At 42.6% G+C, this 25,561-nt stretch overlaps 1 protein-coding gene across 1 annotated transcript in view; it reads right to left on the reverse strand.

Annotated features, from left to right (window-relative positions):
- The window catches only part of PIDD1 (p53-induced death domain protein 1), a 57,550-nt gene that overhangs the window by 20,487 nt on the left and 11,502 nt on the right, over positions 1 to 25,561 (reverse strand). Inside the window, exons 5-9 of the mRNA XM_089653552.1 lie at positions 23,100 to 23,154; positions 14,644 to 14,845; positions 7,056 to 7,190; positions 6,158 to 6,334; positions 5,837 to 5,984 (exon numbers count right to left, since the gene is read on the reverse strand). Of these exons, the coding sequence (XP_089509678.1) occupies positions 5,837 to 5,984; positions 6,158 to 6,334; positions 7,056 to 7,190; positions 14,644 to 14,845; positions 23,100 to 23,154 (717 nt within the window). The remainder of the gene's footprint in view (positions 1 to 5,836; positions 5,985 to 6,157; positions 6,335 to 7,055; positions 7,191 to 14,643; positions 14,846 to 23,099; positions 23,155 to 25,561) is intronic.

Below are 25,561 nucleotides of genomic sequence, written 5' to 3' on the forward strand. Positions count from 1 at the left end.
ACATTGTGTGTGGAAGTCCAAGTTAATGAGCAGACTTCCTCAAAGCTGAACTCAAGGAAAAACATTTTTATCATTGATACAGAAGTCATTTCTTACCTTTCAGCAATTTTTCCATACAGGTTTTCCTCCAGTGAGAAATCTCCACTTGCACAAGTCAGAAGAAGGGCTCTTTCCCTTTTATTTCTGTTTAGTAACATTGGCTGCTGTGCCTGTTATTCCCCCGGACATCAGTCCTGTAACATCCTCTATGTAGTTCCTTTTACACTGAGCAGTGACATAATTCTTTTACTGCTCTCTGTAGTGGGGGGACACGGGAGTCTCAGACTCCAAATCTGACCTGCCCACTTACATTACATCATTTGATTGACAGATTAGGAGACTTCTGATCTACCCAGCATTACTGAAGAGTTTTTTGGGTTTTTTTTAATCCTGTATTTGAAAAGAATCAGCATGCCATTGCAAGAGTCAAATACAGTATGTACGTTCACAACAGAAAGTACGATAAACAAGGCACTACATGACTCAACAGATAAGCAGTATGGCAAGGATCCGTGGATCCATTGAGCATCAAGTAGATGGCCATATAGTGTATTTCATCTACGCACCAGGTCAAGTCGATCTTCCCTGCTTTTTGAGTATTTGCACGTGTAGAAGGGGGAAGGTGTCAAACCCCAAGCCAGTCAGAGCAGAAGAAGAGACAAAAAGGGGGGGTTATTAGAAAGTCCCTCCCATTCCTTCAGACCATGCTCCTCTTCAAAGAGGTGTTCGAAAGAGCAAAGAGGTCCCACTTTATTGCGGTGGGGAGTTGTTTGGTCTGTATAGAAGAAATAAAGAGTCCACATTTTTTAATAGTTCTCCTGTTCTTTTAGTATCATAGTTAGGTTCTCCATTTGTTGGATCTCTGAAATTCGTAAAAGCCACTGAGTGGCAATTTGGTGGGTTAGGGCCCTTTCATAGTACAGGAATACATGCCTTCACTGTGTTGAGAAGATGTTTGAGTAAAGAATTTTTATATCGCTTGTGAGAAAGTGGTGTGTCATGCGGCAGAATAGCAACTGGATTTCCTCCAAGAGACACCCCCATGGAGTCTTAATCGTCCACTCCACCATGGTCCAGAACCCTGTCAATTTGGGACATTCCCAAAAATTATGAAACAGGGTTCCCTCTGATTCCAAACATCTCCAACAGGAACTCTGTGGGTACATGTACTCTGTGGGTACATGCAGTATAACTGTCACAGGTGTTCGGTACCAGCATATGAGGAGTTTATATCCCACCTCCTGACATCAGCTGACAAGGGAGGACTTGTGGACAAATAATAATATTCTTTCTCTCTGTTTAGCGCTCTCTGCTATGAAAAAGTAGTCAATTCTAGTGTACATTTTTTGGAGAGATGAATAAAAGGTGTAATCTCTGTCATGAGTATGGAGAGTCCTTCAACTGTCTATCAATGGGTAATGGTGAATCAATGTTCTAGTTTCCATATTTTGGAAAAGGATAAATGGGAGGCTACCTGTGAAACATCCAACAGGGGGTCCAAGGAAAAGTTACAATCCCCGCCTACTATGAGGATATCTTCTTTATGTTGGTCAACTGTAGAGAGCCAAGCCTCCAAATGGGAGACCAGATCTTTGTTTGGTTGATACAAGTTTACCAAAGTTACACAGAAGTCCCTTTGCCCACACAGAAGTCCCTTAACTATGAGTAAGCAGCCTTCAGCATCAGAGAGTACCTGTTGTTCCACCCAGAGAGTTTGTTTGGATAGAAGAATAGCTACTCCCTTAGACTTAGAAGTATGGGAGGCACTATTGTATACCGTGGGGACGTAGAAGTTTCTCGGTGTCTGAATTTTGACCTTACAGAAATGTGTCTCCTGGAGGAAAATGACCTGTGTTTATAGGCGCCATAACTCACCTAACAATCTAGTGGGTTTCTTTGGGCTATTCAAGCCCTTTACATTATACAAGGTGACAATAGGATGATTGACCAATAAATTCAACCAAGTCCAGGTGGGACTAGAATCAAGTGTACAAAGTGTACTGATCCACCATGGAATTCAATGTGATATCAATAAGTGCTATAATCAACCAGGTTAAAGAAAGACTGAAAGGAAGTGTATAACGTGAACTGGTCCACCCAGTTCAGTGAATCAGTTCACGTTATACACTTCATTTCAGTCTTTTAACCTGTTTGATTATAGCACTTACTGATATCACATTGGATCCCATAATGGGTCAGTACACTTTGTACACTTGATTCTAGTCCCATCTGACACTTGGTTGAATTTATTGGTCAATCCATATACTTATCACATATATTTCACTATAAGATCCCACCTAGAATCAAGTTCATGTTTATTTTCACATTTATTGTTTATAGTTTAATATTATATTTAAGTTAGCGCTGCACCATTGTATTTATGATTTGTACTTGTCACATGGTACATGATTAGGTGTTAGCAGTTAGGAGGTATATTAGTTAGGAGCGCAGGAGGATCACACCACAAAGGTGACAGTAGGCACTATGTCTTAGGCAGCGTGTGGCCTGCAAGGAGGGGGAGAGAGGGGAAGAAAAAAAAAAAGACGGGAGGGAGGCTGAATGGGAGGGATACATAAGCAGTAAAGGAGAAAGGTAGGAGTGCCTCCTGAGAGACTAGGTTGGAAAATAATTATAAGCAATAAATAGAGTGAGAAGACAAACTGACAGGGCGCGAATATTGGGACCTGTCAATAAGAAAGAAAATTGGGGTTTGTAGACACCTCTAAACCAAGAGAAGTGTCTGAGGTGCAAAAGCTGATACAAGGATTTAACTATCAAGTCACAGCAGGTAAAACAGCCAACCAAATATAAATAAGAACTATGTAGCAAGCCACTGGCGGAATTTGTCAGGGAGTTTGTTTATTATGAATCAACCAGTGTAAGGGGTTTGCTAACTGAATCAGAGAATCCTCCAAAATATTCAGAACCCTCAGGAGCTTGAGAGCCCCCTAGGTACCTGAAATAACAATAAATTGACCCCCAATACAAATTCCCTTGTCATAGCGTATTGGGGCAGCCGCAACCAGAGTAGATAAGTCAGCAGGTCACCCTCACCCTCAGCAGGCCGCCCCTCCTGAAGCAGCCCCCCAACCTGGCCAATAGCTAGTAGTTTAGAGTAAAAGAGAAAGGAGTGGACAGGGTAATGGGGGAGGGTGTAGAGGGAGGCGGAAAGGAGCAAGAGGGAAAGAAGGGTGGATATAAGAGTGGGGGAGGGAAGAGAGGGAAGGAGAGGAGAGAGGATAAAAGGGGAGGAAAACAGTAGATAAGGGGAGAGGTTACCACAGGTCCACTTACTGACAAAAGGATGGAAGTACAGTGTCCAGCCTGAAAAACCTGCCGCAACCCGAACCCCTCGGAGCAACGTCAATCAAAGGTAAATGACATCAAAGCAATTAGATAGGATAAGTTACTTATAGAAGTCAGTGAGAGCTCATTTGCAGCATGAGTTGTAGATATGGGAGGGGGGGTCCCAAGACCCTATAATGACCTGGAAACCAGGGATCAGCAAGCCACAACCATAGGCTGCCCCCTCTTCCAGACCCATCAGCCAGCCACCACCAGACCTCTGTAATAAGAGCAAGGAAGGATCCACGTCTCCCACTAAAAGCGAGTGCCGTCTGTAAAAGCTTTAGCTACAGGGAGAGTGAGAGTCCATTCCAGCACATAAACCACAAATCAAACTCAGCATTAATCAAAAAGCAATCCAATAAGTACCGAAGGCTTTGACTTGTATGCTTAGATTCTTCAACACACCTGTCCAAAATCCTAACAAAATACCCTTATGAGAACTACAATTCCCATTACATGTTGAGAATTGTAGTTTGTTATAGTGGCACTGACATCACTGCTTGCTTAATTCCTCCCCTGTGTGTTTGGTGAATGAAAGCAATGATTTTATGAATAATAAGAAAGTGCTTTTATAATAAAAAAAAAAATCCACAACCCCCCCCCCACCAAAAAAAGGACTAGGGAGTTAGAAAAAACACATGTATGTAATGTACTAGGTAGTAGGAAGTGATGGTGAGGTTCATCATTAAGGTAACGCATGGTAACGTGTGACATAATACACATAAAAACACCTGCATTAACAACAGAGCATGTCAATGTGAATGGGCCCTGAAGGAAGGCCTCTCTTAACCCCCCTGGCGGTATTCCCGAGTGTAGCTCGGGGTAAAGTTTCAGTACCACAAGCGGTAACCCTGAGCTACACTCGGGCTTACCATGTGGCGCTGCTCCGGGATCCCTTGATCACTTACCTTGTCCTGCGCTCCCACGATGTCCCTCCTGCAGTGTCCCCGGCAATGTCCTCCGGCGGATGCCGGCATCTGTCATCTGGGTTCCGTCCCCTGCGAGCGTCGGGACGTACGGGGGACGGAACAGGCGGGAAATTTGATAATGTCAAAAAGTGACATTCACTAAATACACTAAAATCACATAGTAAAACATTACTGTATCAAACCATTTCACATACATTTTGTCCCTAGTGCTTTGTCCTGTGCCCTGCCTGCATTTTTACTGTTCTTTCTGCCTGGAAACTGAGAAACGTCCATGGCGTCCAAAAAGCATCCCTTTAGGTCAAAAGAAAACAGCGATAGTAAATCAGAACCACTTGCAGAATTGAGTGATAATGATTCGTGGGGAAATTTGTCATCAGACACTGAAAACGATTTTGCGACTTTGCTCAGTGATGTGCGAACTTTGCGCTCAATTTCAAATTTCAGTGTTTTTGGTTCGATTATATTATTGAATTAAATTTATTATTATTAAATTATTATTTTTTATGATTATTTATTAAATTATAATTTATGATTTCGTGTTTCAAATTGTAACATACCCGGGATGTTTACTAGACTCTTGTTAGGACAGATTTTAGCGAGTTATTCCTAAAAATTACAGGCCTACAATAAAAAAAATACATATTTCCATGCAAAAAAATGTACTGCTTTGAGCACAGAAATATGGACATAATCAGACCCCTAGGGAGGTTAATATGGCTATAGATGGATCAATTCTCAGCTGGTTCAGCAGGGACAGGTTGGGTTTCATCCCTCATATATGGGCAGGATGGTTGTACTGTAGTTGATCTTTCGATTGACTTTAGTACAACCGGCTTGTCAGATTTTGTTCCTGCGATCACTGCCAGTGGCTATAACTGCCAACAGTGATCATTGTTTTCTACCAGTGGAGAAGGCTCCCCACTGACAGAAAGCAATGGAGCTGCAGGAGGATTCCCCTATCAACACGGACTGTGTTGATGAGGGAATCAAGCAATTTTCTCTCCTTCCACCACCTGTGTGGAAGGAAAGAAAATTGCATAATTTATGGCGTGCTTTAGGCAGCTGCCTAACCAAGTGCCCACTCGTCCTCTTTATTATTGTTCCAATGACAACTAAAAATTTTGCATACTCCCTTACTTTTAGTTTTAGTGATAATGGTCCACAGGACAAGAAGAGAGTGGAAGGGCCAGTGCTGACAGGCTTTGATGGGCAAGCGTAGTATGCTTTTAACATCAGTTTTAGACTTTTCTAAGATCACTCAAAATTCACTGCTGGTGCAATTAAATTCATTTGACCTGCTCTGACTGCTTTGCATTCTCATACAGTTGAATTGAAAGCATTTCTGAAATAAACAAAAGCGTATTGATAGGTTTTTTATATCCCCAGGAGGAACACAGACAGCAATAAAAAAAAAACTCACTTGGATGATTAAAAAAAATGCATTTAGATACACATTAAGAAAAAGCAATGCTTTGTAAATCCCCCCAGCAATACAACTGATATTCTGTCCAGCAGCTGACCTGTCACTCCTGGTGGCAGCGGCAGCTGGATTTTTACAGGACGTAGGAAGTTGTCTGTTGAACTCTGTGAAAGACATAAGAGTGGGCTTGTAGATGATGAATTGTCTCCTGTGATCTCCTGCAGTAAACTTCTGGTAACTGGTAAAACCTGAAAAAGTGAAATCACAAAAAGTTTTTCTTTCTTCGTGCTAATTTTCATAGTGTTGCAACACAAGTCAAATTTACAGACCAATATTGTATTATAGGAACAAACAAAGCTAGTTTCCCGAGAACAAAAAGTTATTTTGGAACAAACACTAGGGCTAGTTTTACCTAACTAACCTGCATACGAATTGTTCGGGTCCTCTGAGTTGACCCAGCTGGAAATTCAACCCGAATATTCTGGTCCACAGTGGAGAAGAGGAGCTCTCCTTCAACAGGCACCTCACATCGATCTTCTACTAAACGTGAGACCACAAGGAACCAGGAGAAGTGAGTGGTCCTGCAGATGGCTACCATCTGATCAAACAAGACAGAAAAGTAAATATACTTTAAATAAAATACCTCTTCTTTGCATCTGAGACTTCATGACAAGGACCGAAGCCAAGAAACAGGGAAACATATTGCTTTTAATTGGCAAAGGATTTTTGCCATACTGAATTTTGCATTTCACCCATCTGTATAGCCTCCTATCCCAAGTTTCCACTGAATCGGGATCGAAAGTGCAAAACAGGTTTTTTCCTTTAGGTGAGCTGAAATAAGTGTAAAGTCATTGACTGAAGCGGCTGTACAGGGAACAGTTGAAGTGATAGACACATTTCACATTTAGCTGGAGACACATGATTTGGTCAGATGTGCCACCTCACTTAAGCGGAGTTTGGGAGGAGAAAATAGAGTGGAAGCTGATCAAGGCTTGGGGGAAGTGGAGGCATTGATTTTGGTATTAATATAGACAGGAGGAGCCATAGAAACCAAATGTTTGCAGGCTAACGTACTCCACATTTCCCAGTATCATTAGAGAGGATCACATTCTCAGTAACATTATTGTAGGATCATGTTCAGCGACACAATGGAATTCCTGGGCTTTTTTAGCTCAAACTGCATATACAAGTAGCCAATCAAAAAATATTTGAAAGCATAGTGATCCTTTAAAGGAAGCTACACTAGTTGTTATAAGTCATAAATCACCATCTTCAGGTCACAAGCACCAGAACTTTATTCATTCAGCCTACTGTCTCACCTCACGCACTGACTTTTCCTTTGTTGTAGTGCTCAGATCTGTCCATGTTTCTGATGAGTCGCCGAAAGTCCTAATGACCACCTCTCGTTTTCGCACACGCTTCAGATAAGTGAAGGGAATAGTGATTTCAATATCCTGTTAAGCAATAAATAACACATATACCTTCAACATTGTGAATCACTAATTAAAACACTATTAACATCAGCATGGACCATTTTAATGCCATGCCTCTGACTTACAGAAAATATGAGATTTTTTGGAAAGTCTTGTTTTATAGAAGCACCTCAAAGACACACAGAATCTGAGATCCCCAATCCCTCAACCACTCTAATGGCAGCTTTGGGAGGGTATCCAGGAGTCCAGCTGATAATTTACACAGTGTGGTACCTGGTCATCGGGTCTTGATTTCATTGGGGACTCAGGCATTACACCCTGTGCTCCTTTGTGGTGCAATTGCAACTTTAAAAAACTTTACAGACACCCGGATGCTCCCTGGTATCGATCCAGAGGGGTAATTTAGGTGTCTCGTGTTTTCTAACAATCAATTCCTTTCCTTTGATGCCTTTAAAGAAAAATATGGCCTTCAGAACAAGTTTATCTTTAAGTATCTTTTATTGTGGCATGCAATCAGAGCCCAGTTTGGTGCTGCACACATTATTTCATCCTCACCTCTGGAACACCTCCTCTACGACCCTGACCATGCCAAATCGGTCACTACTTTCTACAAGCATTTTTAACTTGAGGGTTCCAACCCTTTTGCCTCTTCACACAGAAAGTGGCGGCAGTGCATTCCTGCTCTCACAGACAAGGGCTGGGAAGAAGTTACTGAAACCTGTTTCAATTATATCATCAGTACAGCTGACCATTTCATACAATTTAAATTCATTCACATCTCCACTATATACCTGCATGGCTCTCTAAGATGACACCAGCTGTTCCTGTTCCGTGCCCGCACTGTGGTGAAATAGCAGTGAATCTTATATCTGCCATATGCTTTGGATTTGCCTAGTCATCTTGTCATTCTGGTCTGATTTTCACGCCCTCTTGGAGCTCAACTTGGAATGCCGTGCACCCAAAAGCCCCAGAAATCTGTCTATTGGGTGCCCTTGATGCATTTGTAGTCTCACCACACTGCCTCTCACTATTTCGCTTACAGGTGAAACTCGAAAAATTAGAATATCGTGCAAAAGTTCATTTATTTCAGTAATGCAATTTAAAAGGTGAAACTAATATATGAGATAGACTTATTACATGCAAAGCAAGATAGTTCAAGCTGTGATTTGTCATAATTGTGATGATTATGGCTTACAGCTCATGAAAACCCCAAATCCACAATCTCAGAAAATTAGAATATTGTGAAAAGGTGCAATATTCTTGGCTCAAAGTGTCCCACTCTAATCAGCTAATTAAGCCATAACACCTGCAAAGGGTTCCTGAGCCTTTATATGGTCTCTCAGTCTGGTTCAGTAGGAATCACAATCATGGGAAAGACTGCTGACCTGACAGTTGTGCAGAAAACCATCATTGACACCCTCCATAAGGAGGGAAAGCCTCAAAAGATAATTGCAAAAGAAGTTGGATGTTCCCAAAGTGCTGTATCAAAGCACATTAATAGAAAGTGATGTGGAAGGGAAAAGTGTGGAAGAAAAAGGTGCACAAGCAGCAGGGATGACCGCAGCCTGGAGAGGATTGTCAGGAAAAGGCCACTCAAAAGTGTTGGGGACTTTCACAAGGAGTGGACTGAGGCTGGAGTCAGTGCATCAAGAGCCACCACACACAGATGGATCCTGGACATAGGCATCAAATGTCGTATTCCTCTTGTCAAGCCGCACCTGAACAACAAACAATGTCAGAAGCGTCTTACCTGGGCTAAAGAAAAACAGACCTGGTCTGTTGCTCAGTGGTCCAAAGTCCTCTTTTCTGATGAGAGCAACTTTTGCATCTCATTTGGAAACCAAGGACCCAGAGTATGGAGGAAGAATGGAGAGGCACAAACTGCAAGATGCTTGAAGTCCAGTGTGAAGTTTCCACAGTCTGTGTTGATTTGGGAAGCCATGTCATCTGCTGGTGTTGATCCACTGTGCTTCATTAAGTCCAGGGTCAATGCAGCCGTCTACAGGAGATTTTGGAGCACTTCATGCTTCCTTCCGCAGACGAGCTTTATGGAGATGCTGACTTCATTTTCCAGCAGGACTTGGCACCTGCCCACACTGCCAAAAGCACCAAAACCTGGTTCAATGACCGTTGGATTACTGTGCTTGATTGGCCAGCAAACTTGCCTGACCTGAGCCCCATAGAGAATCTATGGGGCATTGCCAAGAGAAAGATGAGAGACATGAGACCGAACAATGCAGAAGAGCTGACGGCCGCTATTGAAGCATCCTGATCTTCCATAACACCTCAGCAGTGCCACAGGCTCATAGCTTCCATGCCACGCCGCATTGAGGCAGTAATTGCTGCAAAAGGAGCCCAAACCAAGTACTGAGTACATATGCATGCTTATACTTTTCAGAGGTCCGATATTGTTCTATGTACAATCCTTGTTTTTGTTGGGAATGCAACAGCATGTACTATAATGTACTGTATATAGTATTTCTGTGTTAATATCACTTGACCAGTAGATGGCACTGTATGCTAAAGGTTACTAGTTGTGTATGTGTAAAACTTGCTGGTTCTTTCCTCTTCTCTATCATCTCTTCAGGAAGTAATGTGTCTGTAATATGTCTGCTGTGAAATGTGCTCTGTATGTTTGTAACTTAAGCCACACAAGTAAAGTCATAGTTCTGCCTCATCACTACCAGTGTCTTCTATAACACATAACCAACAGGTTATGGGCCCAGCTCCAGACACTGAAAAAAAGAAAAACTACAAGCAAGTAAGTGCTGCATTTACAATCCAATTCACTGAAAGATGGCAAGTGCTTCAGATATGAAGTTTACAATAGCAAAGCTCAACAACACCAACTACCAGCTATGGAAGCTTAAGCTTGAAATGCTGTTATCCAAAGATGACTTGTGGCAGGTACTAGATACACACAGATCCAATGACAACCCAGAAGAATGGGACAGAAAAAACAGGCAAGCAAAAGCAGTCATAAGCCTGTTAGTGGAGGACGATCAACTCATTCATATAAGGAAAGAAAGCACAGCTAAAAGGTATGTGGACTGCGTTACAAAAACTGCATGAACGTGCAAACCTAAAGAGTAAACTATATCTACTGCGCAAACTGTATAAGATGAGGCTGGAAAAAGGGCAGGAAATGGGTGAACATGTAAATGCTATGCTAGAAATTGTGGACCAGCTGGGTGCAATAGGTGAAGAATTAAAAAGCAACCATGTTGTTTCAATACTTCTGTGCAGCCTTCCAGAATCATACAGTGCCCTTATAAATGCTCTAGAAACTAGACCGGAAACTGAACTGACGCTAGAATATGTTAAGGGAAAATTAATTGATGAATACAGCAGAAGAAAGGAAAATTTGCATAGTGAAGAGAACGAGAGACCAGAGGCAGCTCTGAAGGTGCAGGAAGGCATAAGACAAAGCAAAGAAACCAGGGTATGTTTTCGCTGCAAAAAGGCCGGTCACCTGAAAAAGAACTGTTCAATCTGGAAAGCTGAGCAGCGAAAGCGTGAGCTACCCACAAGAGAAAGAGCTAAAGCAGTCATGAAAGAAAATGAAAGTGCATCATGGAGTGGTACTTTTAAAGTGACTCAGAATAGTACCTCACATGGATGGTACATTGATTCAGGGGCAACAAGTCACATGACAAGCGACGAGACATTCTTCACAGAAATTGATTTAAGTGTAAAAGATAAAGTCTTCCTAGCAAATGGGAAAAGTATTACAGCGGAAGGTAAAGGTCAGGGATTTCTAAACTGCAAAACGCCATCAGGGGGCAAGCAGAGCATCCTTGTAAAGAATGTTCTATATGTTCCAAGCCTAGAAGGAAGCTTCCTATCAGTTAAAACCCTTGCAAGCAATGGACTCACTGTCCAGTTCAGAGGTAATGAATGCACAATTCAAAATGGAAAGCAAATTCTAGCAAGAGGAAGATTAAATGAACATCTGTACAAACTCATCACTGAAAGTGAGAAGGCTAATGCGGCAACTCATAACCCACATGACAAGTGCATCCACCTGTGGCATAGAAGACTGGGGCATCGAAACCCAGAAGCTATAAAGGACTTTGCAAAGAGAGGTCTATCAGAAGACATGAAAATATTGCCTTGCCACACACTCAGCAAGTGCACGTGTTGCATCAGAGCAAAGGCCACCCGAACCTCTCTTCCACAGACCAGTCAGAGTAAAACCATTAAACCCATGGAACTGATACACAGTGATGTGTGCGGACCAATGAAAACCATCACACCTGGCGGGAACAGGTATTTACTGACTTTCATCGACGATTATTCCAGGTACACAATAACGTATCTAATGAAGCACAAAAGTGAGACATTAGAAAAACTTCAAGAGTTTGTAGCTATGACAAGCAACAAGTTTCAAAGGAAACCTGGAATAATACGCACTGACAATGGAGGGGAATATATGAATAAAGAGATGGAATCATACCTAAAGAAACAAGGTATTATACACCAAACAACTGTACCATACACTCCTGAGCAAAACGGTGTAGCTGAAAGAAAGAATCGCACTCTTGTAGAAATGACCAGATGTATGATTACGGACGCTGCCTTACCTAACAAATACTGGGGAGAAGCAATAATGACTGCAACATACCTACAACACAGGCTCCCATCAAAATCTATTGAGAGTACACCATATGAAATGTGGAATGGATCAAAACCTAACGTAGGACACATCAGAGTTTTTGGCTGTAAAGCATATGCCCACATTCCAAGTCAGAAACGCTCCAAGTTGGAGAACAAAGCCATAGAAGGCATTCTGGTTGGCTACAGTGAGCAGAGTAAGGGATATAGAATCCTTTGTCCAAAGACCAACAAGGTCGCAGTAAGCCGCAGTGTTTATTTTGATGAAAGTGAAGCACCAGATAATACAATTCTTTTGTATGGAGACATCAAGGAGGATCTGTACATGGAACAGCCACCAGGCTTTGAGAAAGAAAAGAACCTTGTATGCAAACTGCAAAAGAGCATCTACGGGCTCAAGCAAGCGGCGAGAGCATGGGATGAAAAAGTGAACAAAATACAATGTGGAATGGATCAAAACCTAACGTAGGACACATCAGAGTATTTGGCTGTAAAGCATATGCCCACATTCCAAGTCAGAAACGCTCCAAGTTGGAGAACAAAGCCATAGAAGGCATTCTTCTTGGCTACAGTGAGCAGAGTAAGGGATATAGAATCCTTTGTCCAAAGACCAACAAGGTCACAGTAAGCCGCAGTGTTTATTTTGATGAAAGTGAAGCACCAGATAATACAATTCTTGAAAAATGTGGAGATTTACACACTAAATCGTCAAGAGACACTGACCCATGCGAAGCAGGATAAGAGCCAAAACAAGAAGTGGAACTTACAATCAACGAGCCAATAGAACCCACTGAACAACAAGAAATCAGAAGATCCTCACGATTGACAAAAGGGATACCACCCCGCAGGTTATCATACGCTGCTAAAACACATCAAACACAGGAGCCAACATCCTGGGAAGACATAGAAACTTTGCCGAGAAGGGAAGCCGATCAGTGGAGAAAAGCAGCTGAAGAAGAAATAAAATCACTTCAAGAAAATAAAACTTGGTCACTAACAGAATTCCTTCCTGGTCGCAAAACCATCAGAAGCAAATGGACTTTTAAAGTGAAATATGATACAGAAGGAAACATCTATAGATACAAAGCAAGATTAGTTGCCAAGGGATACTCCCAGAAATTTGGAGAAGATTACGATGAGACATTTGCTCCAGTTGTGAAACATTCTACTATAAGAACACTCCTTAGTATTGCTGCCGGAAAGGGAATGCAAGTAAAGCATCTAGATGTCAAAACTGCCTTTTTGTATGGAGACATCAAGGAGGATCTGTACATGGAACAGCCACCAGGCTTTGAGAAAGAAAAGAACCTTGTATGCAAACTGCAAAAGAGCATCTACGGGCTCAAGCAAGCGGCGAGAGCATGGAATGAAAAAGTGAACGAAATACTCAGAAAGGAAGGGTTCTCAAAAAGTAAAGCAGATCCATGTCTGTATTCAAAGAATCAAGAGAACAAATGGACATACATCCTAATATACGTCGATGACATCTTGACGTGTTTTGAACAAGAAGGGGACTATGACCAAATAGTTCACAAACTGAAACAAAATTTTGAAATTAAAGAGTTGGGGAACATTACTCACTACCTAGGAATTCAAATAGAGCGGAAAGAGGATGGAAGCTATCTTCTTAACCAAAGTCAGAAAATTACAGAAATGTTAGAACAGTTTCACATGCAAGATGCAAAGGAAGTGAAAATACCAATGGAACCAGATTATCCAAAAATAAGAGAACGTCTCTTTTGTTTTCTACAAAAGAGACTCAATGTCATATAATTATGCACATGCCGTTGAGAAGGGGTGTTGGGAATGCAACAGCATGTACTATAATGTACTGTATATAGTATTTCTGTGTTAATATCACTTGACCAGTAGATGGCACTGTATGCTAAAGGTTACTAGTTGTGTATGTGTAAAACTTGCTGGTTCTTTCCTCTTCTCTATCATCTCTTCAGGAAGTAATGTGTCTGTAATATGTCTGCTGTGAAATGTGCTCTGTATGTTTGTAACTTAAGCCACACAAGTAAAGTCATAGTTCTGCCTCATCACTACCAGTCTCTTCTATAACACATAACCAACAGTTTTATTGATTGCATGTAATAAACTAATTTTCTGAGATTGTGTATTTGGGGTTTTCATGAGCTGTAAGCCATAATCATCACAATTTGACAAATCACGGCTTGAACTATCTTGCTTTGCATGTAATGAGTCTATCTCATATATTAGTTTTACCTTTTAAGTTGCATTACTGAAATAAATGAACTTTTGCACGATATTCTAATTTTTTGAGTTTCACCTGTACTTTTCTTTGCCTACAAGGCTATCTTACTTTATTGGAAAAAACCAGCTCCACCAACTGCTTCATACATTTGTAACTTGGTTATTACTGACTTGCCAAAATACAAAATTATATACATGGGCAGGGCATGTCCTCAAAACTTGAATAAGATATGGCAGCTGTGGTTGGATGCCTCAGTGTCCCAGGTGGCTGATTTACCATCTTGATTTCTTGTATATTTCTGAATATGCTCTGGATTTTATATGTGAAAGGGCCTTTTATAGGGCTCATTCCTTGTCTTTAATTGAGGTCCTCTCAGTGGAGAAGAGGGGGGGATGTGTGTATGGTGTTTATGAAGGTGTGTGAGGTTGCTGTTGTGGCTGTTTGTATTTGTTTTTTTTATTTCTATGTTTACCCATGTGATTGCTCTTTATGATTTCCGTGGGCTCTGCATAGCCCTTATTGCCTTGTTATTTTTGTGTACTGAGTGATCATGTGTTCTGTACTAATATTTTACTGAAAAAACGTGGCAAAAATAAAAGCCTATTAAAAAAAAAAAAGACACACAGAAAACCGCTGTCTCACCTGATGAAACTGAATGCCATGAGGCTGAAGCTCCAAGGTGCTACTGAGCAGCACATCATGATGTCCAAGTCTCACATGCTGTGAATCTGGCTGAAATATCTGAAAACCAATTTTCATAGGACATGACACAGCTCCGCAAGGAAAATAAAGCTGAACTCCTCCAGGTATGAATACCCAGCATCCCTCTGGGATGACCACAAAACTGGAAACAAAAACAAATTATTGTTGATTACTGGTGCAGGATGACATGCAAACAGGCAGCAAAACACTATATTTTATACATACATACAATGTGGAAGATGCTTGCAAATCACGAGACTAGCTGTAACAGATTAAACAGTAAACATATACCGGTATATAAATATATGAACTTTGTACTGAGCTGTTTGCTTGGTGCTTCAATTTAAAAGAGAAGTGCAACAATTAAAAAAATAAACATTCATACACACCTATATTGCTGTCCCATACCAGCTCTTCAATAAGAACTAAGTGATCAAAGATCAGTAATCGCTCAGTTCTTGAGTCCCTTCTGAGCACAGAGAGATGACTGTTAAATCATCGCTCTCTGCTCTGCCCCTCCATTGGGAATTCCCTCTCAAGAGACACTTCCTCCTAGACCACCATGGTATATGGGTTTATCAATCATGTAGATTGCCACCTGGTGGGATTAGTGCACATCATACAGAACTACGTTTTCCCTCCTTTGTACCCCCATGCAATTTCCTACACTGGGAATATTTGGAACTACTATAATAGAATATATTGTTCTCTGTATTTTGTCTCTGCTCCTCCCTTTCCTCTGGTTTTGTTAATGCTATATAGATAGCCCACCCTCTTCCCAGTAATGCATTGCAGCTTCTAGCCTCATGTCATGAAGCAGGTCACATTATGATCTTTTGACCTATCAGATATTCTTTGTTGTAAGATTCTCTCAGTTTATGGAATAAACTTCACAAGATCTACAAGATATCATCTCGATTGAGTCACTGACTGTGGTATCCAACTGAGATTGGAGTTATCGCTATCTCATCACAACTGTGAGTTACAGAGATCACACTTTCAATGCTTAGATTGGAGAGACAGAACAATAATAGAAATAGAAGGGGACCATCCACATGTTATTGGAATATGCAACCAGTGTGAGTATTGCATATTGGCTACTGAACGTTCTAACTACATTTGGGCAAATTTATTTTTGCGGTGATTTTCTCTACTTGGTCCCCCCCCCCCATTCCTTTAGTTTTTTTGTATGATATTATTATATTACTATTATTATTATTGTTGGCTATTCTTTAATACACATTGGTGCACGCCAGACTGGTTTGTCCTTTGACCCGGTATGCGGGTATCCACCCCTTGGATGTGGGTGGACCCTGAGATTCACATGGTCTTTTGAGTTGGGTATACAGTGCTCCGCATAAATAATACACCCTAACAGATTTGTCAGAAAACTCTTACTTTGCTTTCAGAATCAACATTTTCTATGGGACACTATACTACAAAATGCTCCCACAAATGCGGGCCATTGATTGCACACAAGATTTGGTAATATGCACACACAAAAAAGTATTTTTCCTAACAAATTAATTCAAGACCATTTTGCAAAAATGAATACACCCCAACAAAAGTCTTTGGAGCAAAGCTAAATTTTGGACAACAAAATCCTAATTAACAAGAATTCAACTACAGGTGAGTCTAATTATTCATTAAACAGGTGTCCAGCAGACAGCTGATTATAAAAGGTGGCGGTAGTGTCCTTCTGTGGGGCTGTATAAGTGCTGCTGGTGTCGTGGAGCTGCATTTCATTGATGGTACCATGAATTCACAGATGTACTGCTCTACAGTATATTGAAAGAGAAGATGCTACCATCACTCTGCCCTTGGTCATCATGTACTTTTTCAACATGACAATGACAAGACACACATCTAAGGCCAGTGTTGCATTTCTGAAGAAGAACAAGGTGAAAGTGATTAAGTGGCCAAGTATGTCTCCTGATTTAAACCCAATCGAACACCTATGGGGAATTCTGAAGAGACAAGCTGAACATCACTCTCCATCCAGCATCCAGGCTCTAAAAGATGTAATTCTTGCAGAATGGATAAAGATAGATGTTGCAATATGTTGCCAACTTGTTCATTCCAGGCCTCGAAGACTTGGTGCTGTCCTTACAAACCATGGCGGTCATACAAAATACTAGATGTAGTAGTTTTTGTTGTGGGGTGTATTCATTTTTGCATCAACTAATTTTAGTAAAACAGAAGATTTTGTAATCTAAGTTTTATTAGTAACCTTACTTTCATGTAATGAGCTAAACAAATGTTCTATAAAACTCGGTTTTGTCAAAATTTTGGATATTGTTCTTGTGTTTATTGAAATATTGAATAAAATCTTACTTTTCAAACAGGGTGTACTCATTTATGCTGAGCACTGTACATACGTGGAGCTTGGATCCTATCTAGTTAGCTCTGATGAAGAGGGCGTACCCTTGAAACGTGTAAGCTTTCTTGGTTCCTGGACGGCGCTTCTCCTTGCGTTCGGTCCACTTGGGTCTTCACATCCTCTGTGCCATGAGATTTACGTGCCATATACTATTTATGTTTGTGAGTATGTTTTTAGCTTTTTATACTACCAATAAACCCGCGGGGATAATGCACTAGGCTGGTGTGCCCTTTCTCTTTTGTTTAATCCTCCAGTGGGAGTGCCAGGCAGGAGCAGAGGTGGGATCAGCTGGCTAAGGCTCACAGCAGCGCACTGAGGCGGAGTCAGCTTTTGGTCAGGAACCTGGGCAGATCCTGACAGCATTGTCAGGATCCCTGCAGAGCCTGAACCAGATCTATAATGTTAGCTGACAGAGGACTTTAGACCACTGTCAGTTAAATACCAGTCACAGGAGTACAGAACAAAGTGCACTCCTGTGATCCACAGAAGAAATATGGCCAAAAGAGCTTTGGCCCTCCTTCTCTTTTAATAAAAAAAAAAGAAATGTTTCATGCATATCCTCCAAGTCTTCTTGTAAGGGCTTGTTTACACTAAATGCTTTCAGGTGTATTTTTTAAACATATCCTGAATATATGCACAGTAAAACCAATATTTCCCAATCACTCTAGCCACCCTAGCCCCCACACCGCTGTTCCATTGCTTTCAATAAAAGTACAGCTGCTTACAATATCTTGCACTTGAATGCATGTAAATGTGTGAAAATGCACTGTAAAGCACATTAACACATCTTACACACACACACACACTTAGTTTTGCAAGTATGACCGAAAGAGCTTAGACCAGTGATGGCGAACCCGTGGCACGCGTGCCACAGCCGGCACGCCGAGCCTTATCTGTGGGCACGCCAGGAGAATCCAGCGGTGCGCTGTCTTCCCGGCTGTAGTGTGCGTGACAGCCGGGTCCCAAGTGCGCATGCACAAGAAGCAGTGCTCCTTGTGAATGGTAAGGCGGTACCTGGGACACATGACAGATCCCAGAAGCCGCCGGACCAATCACAAAGCGCAGCGCTTCTCGCGCATGCGCACTGGGCATCCGGCTGTCCGACGAGCGCCCACACTACAGAAGCCGGGAAGACAGCGCGCGGCTGGATCGAGGAACAGGTAAGATAAAAAAAAAAACTCTGCGGAAGTAAGAGCGGGTACCTGTCAAATTCAGGTACCCGCTCCCCCTCCCTCCCCAAAGGTCAGCAGTCATCTCTGTACTGTCCGCAGTCTCTGGTCATCCCTGTGCTGTCCGCAGTCTCTGGTCATCCCTGTGCTGTCCGCAGTCTCTGGTCATCCCTGTGCTGTCCGCAGTCTCTGGTCATCCCTGTGCTGTCCGCAGTCTCTGGTCATCCCTGTGCTGTCCGCAGTCTCTGGTCATCCCTGTACTGTGTCCCCAGTCTCTGGTCATCTCCTGTACTGTGTCCGCAGTCTCTGGTCATCCCTGTACCGTCCGCAGTCTCTGGTCATCCCTGTACTGTCCGCAGTCTCTGGTCATCCCTGTACTGTCCGCAGTCTCTGGTCATCCCTGTACTGTCCGCAGTCTCTGGTCATCCCTGTACTGTGTCCGCAGTCTCTGGTCATCCCTGTACTGTGTCCGCAGTCTCTGGTCATCCCTGTACTGTGTCCGCAGTCTCTGGTCATCTCCTGTACTGTGTCCGCAGTCTCTGGTCATCTCCTGTACTGTTCGCAGTCTCTGGTCATCTCCTGTACTGTGTCCGCAGTCTCTGGTCATCTCCTGTACTGTCCGCAGTCTCTGGTCATCTCCTGTACTGTCCGCAGTCTCTGGTCATCCCTGTACTGTCCGCAGTCTCTGGTCATCCCTGTACTGTGTCCGCAGTCTCTGGTCATCTCCTGTACTGTGTCCGCAGTCTCTGGTCATCCCTGTACTGTCCGCAGTCTCTGGTCATCCCTGTACTGTGTCCGCAGTCTCTGGTCATCTCCTGTACTGTGTCCGCAGTCTCTGGTCATCCCTGTACTGTGTCCGCAGTCTCTGGTCATCCCTGTACTGTGTCCGCAGTCTCTGGTCATCCCTGTACTGTGTCCGCAGTCTCTGGTCATCCCTGTACTGTGTCCGCAGTCTCTGGTCATCTCCTGTACTGTTGGCAGTCTCTGGTCATCGCCTGTACTGTGTCCGCAGTCTCTGGTCATCTCCTGTACTGTCCGCAGTCTCTGGTCATCCCTGTACTGTCCGCAGTCTCTGGTCATCCCTGTACTGTGTCCGCAGTCTCTGGTCATCCCTGTACTGTGTCCGCAGTCTCTGGTCATCCCTGTACTGTCCGCAGTCTCTGGTCATCTCCTGTACTGTCCGCAGTCTCTGGTCATCCCTGTACTGTCCGCAGTCTCTGGTCATCCCTGTACTGTGTCCGCAGTCTCTGGTCATCCCTGTACTGTGTCCGCAGTCTCTGGTCATCTCCTGTACTGTGTCCGCAGTCTCTGGTCATCCCTGTACTGTCCGCAGTCTCTGGTCTTCTCCTGTACTGTGTCTGCAGTCTCTGGTCATCCCTGTACTGTGTCTGCAGTCTCTGGTCATCCCTGTACTGTGTCTGCAGTCTCTGGTCATCCTTGTACTGTCCGCAGTCTCTGGTCATCCCTGTACTGTGTCTGCAGTCTCTGGTCATCCCTGTACTGTGTCTGCAGTCTCTGGTCATCCCTGTACTGTCCGCAGTCTCTGGTCATCCCTGTACTGTCCGCAGTCTCTGGTCATCTCCTGTACTGTGTCCGCAGTCTCTGGTCATCTCCTGTACTGTGTCCGCAGTCTCTGGTCATCCCTGTACTGTGTCCGCAGTCTCTGGTCATCCCTGTACTGTGTCCGCAGTCTCTGGTCATCCCTGTACTGTGTCCGCAGTCTCTGGTCATCCCTGTACTGTCCTCAGTCTCTGGTCATCCCTGTACTGTCCGCAGTTCTGGTCATCCCTGTACTGTGTCCGCAGTCTCTGGTCATCCCTGTACTGTGTCCGCAGTCTCTGGTCATCCCTGTACTGTTAATTAGTTTGCACTACTGTACGAGTTGTTTTTTCTAAACCAAAAGCTCGATATTCAGGTTTCATTGCAGTGTTGGCACTTTGAAAGAAATAAGTTGGTTTTGGGTTGCAGTTTGGGCACTCGGGCTCAAAAAGGTTCGCCATCACTGGCTTAGACCATACCTCTCCTTTAAGACAAACAGTTTAAATAGCCACAGTTGCACAAAAAAGTAAAAAATAAATTTGTCTCACATTTACCTGTTTGTAGATCCAAGTTCCCTCAACAGAGGACAGGACCTGTGTTCATACAGAGCCAGTGATTGTCTGGCTCTTTTGACACTATGGGGGAGATTTACCAAAACTGGAGGGTGCAAAATCAGCTTCCAGGTTTTATTGCCAAAGCGTAATTGAACAAGCTGACGTTAGAAGCTGATTGGCTACTATGCACAGCTACACCAGATTCTGAGTGCACCAGTTTTAGAAAAATCTCCCCCTATTTGACATCAATCATTTGACCTACCAACATGACAGTGCTCAGCAACCAACAGATGAAAGAAGCCCAAAAATATTGCTAAGCAAATATGAGACAATGTTTCCAAGCAGTTTGCAAGAACACAGGGCTGGTATAAGAAAACCTAGAGTTGTAATAAAATTTAGGTCTGCTCTCAAGTTACCATATTTATGCTTTCTGACAAATGCATTCTTATTTGGGCATCTCAGTCTCAGTGATGTACTGTTTGCGATGAATTTTTTCCCATTACCTAACATTACAGTCATGAGAAAAAGTAGGTACACCCCATTACAATTATTGACATTTTCAGTCATATTTCAACAGGAAAAAAATAGACTTTAATTCAAGCAGTGCCTACAGCTAAATGTGGTATACCTGAATAACCAAAGAAGGATAATTTGCCTTTTCAATCACTTATTCAATAAAAATATCAATAAATGTAATGGTGTACTGTGGAAAAATTGAGAACGCCCTTGGCAGCAAAAGCTTTATTTGTCCTCTTTAGCAGAAATTACTTCTTGTAGGCATTTTGCATAACTGTCCTCCAGTTCCTGATATCAACTCGGCCAGTCAATAGCCCTTCTTTTATTTTTTTTAACTAATCCTCAGTGAATTTTCCAGCTTACTTTCAATCATTATTGTGTGTAAGGATCTATTCCTGGTTCAGCTTTAACTTTTGGACAGAGGGCCTCACATTCTCATTAAGCACAGTTTGATATGATGCAGAATTCATAGTTGACTAGATGATTGTATGCTGCACACAATCTGAAGTAGCAAAGTCAACCCAAACCGTAATATTTCCACCACCATGCTTTACATTTAGTAAGACATCATTCTCCTGAAATGCTGTCTTCAGTTTGCACCAAATACTAAATCTATCATTGATTCTGCCGTTCACATCACATTGCTCTAGAAGGTCTTTGCATACATGTTTAATGGCAAACGGAAGTCTTGCTGTAATGTTCTTTTTGGACGGCAAAAGCTTTTTCCTGGCACACCTACTATGCAAGTTAAATTTGAGCCAACTCTGTCTGACTGTAGAAGCATAATTTGACTCCATCTGTTGCAAGAGCTACCAGAAAATCTTGCAATGAAATTTTGGAGTTTTGGAGACTTCTTTTACCAACAAACAGCTCTTCAGCTGAATTTGTAATCTGGGCAGTCCTGAGTAAATTAGCAATCATATTAAGTTTAACTATCACTGCCATGATAACCAATGGAGGGTGGGTAAATATGGTAACTTTCACTGCAATGACCGACAATGGCAGGGGTGGTGGGGTTATGTTTCTCTGCCAGTGATCACCAATGTGGGGAAGGGGTCTGGGATTTAATTTCACTGCCAGTGATCATCAATGTGGGGGGTAATAATACTGACAGCAATGCTGGGGGTTATTATTGTATCCATTAACACCAATGTTGGGGGTTATTATTGTGTCCACTGAAGCCAACCTTGGGGTTTATTACTATGTAAGCTGACACCAATGCTGGGGGTTATTATTGCGTCCACTGACACCAATGCCAATGCTGGGGGTTATTATTGCGCTCACTGGCACCGATGCTTATTATTGTATCACCAGACCTCTTGTGTATACAAATCAATAAGGGTGACTGGTTCTCCTACAGAAAGACCCCAAAAAAACCTTAAGTGCTCCACCACGTGCTCAGCTGAAATGCCAACTCACCAGAATGATACGGCCACTAACAGTAGCCAGACCAGCAACAGAGATGGACTCCTGGTTTCATACAATTATCTTTTCTCCATGAGATGCAGCACTACTTCACATATATATGTTCTCAATGGTAAATTCAGTGTAACCAACAGATGGTAGAAAATCAACCACATTTCAAGAGGCCCAAACCTATAACCAACACTTCTTGCAACCATATTTACAAGAACTCAATGAGTTTTTTGGTATTATTGTATCCACTGATACCAATGCTGGTGGTTATTACTGTACTCATTGACACCCATGCTGCAGGTTATTGTACACCAACCTTTTCAGTGTGCATTGCAATATGCTGCAAAAAATTCTGCAGGCCCAAGATTTTTGGGCATTGAGGTACGAAAATGTGCTGCTATTGTTCAACCCTCTGGAAGAACCATCGCTCTATCATTTTAAAGTTGACCACCACTGCAATAGAGGCTTGGAGCATTGTGGAACAACTAAGCAGTCACTGTTACAACAGCACCAGCTCTAGATAAGTAATAACAGACGTCTGAGGGAGTGAAAGCAGAGGAAGTACCCATAGTTGTTCAAAAACTGTATTCTCCTGCCGTTAGGCATGTGGCTTAAAACTATTAAATTCTAGAAAGTGTGGTTTCCATGGGTCAGTGACAAAAAATAACATCTTAGAATAAAAGGAATATTTACAAAAAAGTCAGAAGAAAATAGCAAAAAAATAAATAAATGGATGACCATTGTAATAAGTACCAAGCAACAGGTTGCCTGGTCAACAATTAACAATACATATCAACAGTGGCAAGGAATAATAAAATGTACCTTTTTTCATTAGATTTCAGATAGATCTTTTTTAGCTCAGGGCTGCCATTGTCATCTGCAAAAAAAGATCACATGTTAACACTATTCATAAGGAAATCCTCAGCTCTAATATAGTACATTATTCTTAAATACAGGAATTTAACGAATGCAAACGAGTTCCACTACATAGTTTCATGAACTTGGTTACTTTTATGAGTCAGTAATTGTTTCTTAAAATGCTTATTAACTATAGATAATCTGATGAATTGGATCTCAACCTTATTAGTAGGGGGTGGAAGTGCAAATACCCTTTTCATGCATTTATTTATGTCTATGCTTCCAATCAGCACCTAGGCTCTGGTGACAGCTGTCAAATGTGGGATAATCTCTCACTTCTGTGAGATTTTCTTCCTGTCATGTTTCTAATAGGAAAAAAAAATATTGGGAGAATTTATCAAAACTGGAGCAGCCAGAATCTGGAGCAGCTGTGCATAACAACCAATAAGCACCTATCTTCACCTTGTTCAGTAAAGCAGCGATAAACCTAAAAGAAACCATTTAAAGCAGTAGTAAACTGCAGGTATACAAAAAAAAATCCCTGCAAGGAAATGTCATAATGTGCTAGTATGTATTGCATTGCATACTAGCACATTATGAAGGACTTACCTTAAACCAGTGCTTCTCAATTATTTTCTGTCATGCCCCCCCTAGGAAGAAAACATTTCGCGCCCCCCCGTGCGACTGTAAATAGTATCATTTGTCTATAAAATTGTTATAAGTAGGAATAGTGCCCCATCTTTGGTGTCAGTGGGAGGAATAATGCCCCATCATTAGTATCAGTGGGAGGAATAGTGCCCCATCATTGGTATCAGTGGGAGGAATAGTGCCCCATCGTTGGTGTCAGTGGGAGGAATAATGCCCCATCATTAGTATCAGTGGGAGGAATAGTGCCCCATCATTGGTATCAGTGGGAGGAATAGTGCCCCATCGTTGGTGTCAGTGGGAGGAATAATGCCCCATCATTAGTATCAGTGGGAGGAATAGTGCCCCATCATTGGTATCAGTGGGAGGAATAGTGCCCCATCGTTGGTGTCAGTGGGAGGAATAATGCCCCATCATTAGTATCAGTGACACCAACGGTGCGGCACTATTCCTCCCACTGACACCAATGACACTTGCTGACCCCTGTTGCAGTATGGTGCTGCTGCAGCCAGCATATGTGGTTGCAGCAGCACCTCTGCACTGCACACTTACCGGCTTTTCCCTCACTCGATTTTCGCGGGTCCGCTCGGCTCCGCCTCCTCGCCCGTGATTGGCCGCCTGTGTACCTTTCCTGAGCTACAGTTCTGGCGGCCAATCACCGGTGAGGAGGCGGAGCCGAGCGGCAGGAGTGAGGGAGTGGCCGGAGTGACGGAAGGAGCAGCGCTTCCTGGATGGATCATCGTGGGAGCCAGGTAAGAGACAGCAGCCCTCTGCCCACCCCTGTACTTAGTGTCCCTTCTGTCGGAAGGGGAGGGAACGGCGGCGGCACCGCGCCGCCCCCCTAAAAAGTTCCACCCTAACGTATACCGGCGAATAAGACAACCCCCGACTTTTGAGAAGATTTTCAAGGGTCAAAAAGTCGTCTTATACGCCGGAAAATACGATATGTTCCCCGAGGTCAAACACGCCCCCCCTGGGGGGCGCATCACTATTTGAGAAGCACTGCCTTAAACGAAGCCCTCCAGCACTGTCACCGCTGCTGAGGCTTCCATCTTCACAGGGTCTTCCTTCCGGGTTTGCAAACTCCGGCTGTCTAACTGGCCGAACCACGATGACATCACTCCCGTGCATGAGCGAGGGAGTCCCGGACCAGGGCACAGTACTTTCACAGTACTTTCATGGAATGGCACAGGTATGCTGTTCCTTCAGAGCACATGTGCCAGCTCTAAAAAAAAGAGTGAATATCTATATATAATATAATATATTATTTTACCTACAGATAAGCTTTATTATAAGCCTTTAGGTAAAAGTTAAAAAAAAGAGTTTACTGACACTTTTATACATTGCAGCCTATTCTTAGATTTGGTGGCTGCATTAGTTTTCTTTTTTAGACTTTCTTCTGTTTTCATTTTGTGATTCAACGAGCAAGTCTGTTGTTTTTCAAAAGAAAAATCTGTTCTGCAGATGTATCAGTTTACAGGGAGGAGACAAACCATTTAACACTGGCAGGGGTGCTTACAAGGATTAGCTTTTATTAATTTATGCAAAACCTTTATCCTGAAAGGAAAAAAGTTTTCAGTAACTTTATAAAGTGTTAGCTGGAGTTTGGCTTCAATTTGTTAGTGTATTTAATTCTGCTAGTACATCTAACAATCCCCTCCCCCAAGACTGAAAAGGCTGGTGTTCAAAGTTGGTTTACGTGAAAGTTATAGCGTTTACAAATGGCGGTATATATACTGGAATTTTTTTTTCCTACTAGTATTGGCGGCGATCAGCGACTT

Source organism: Staurois parvus, unplaced genomic scaffold, assembly GCF_062004578.1.
Source record: "Staurois parvus isolate SC_StPar_1 unplaced genomic scaffold, SC_StPar_1.0 ptg000715l, whole genome shotgun sequence".
Taxonomy (NCBI): domain Eukaryota; kingdom Metazoa; phylum Chordata; class Amphibia; order Anura; family Ranidae; genus Staurois; species Staurois parvus.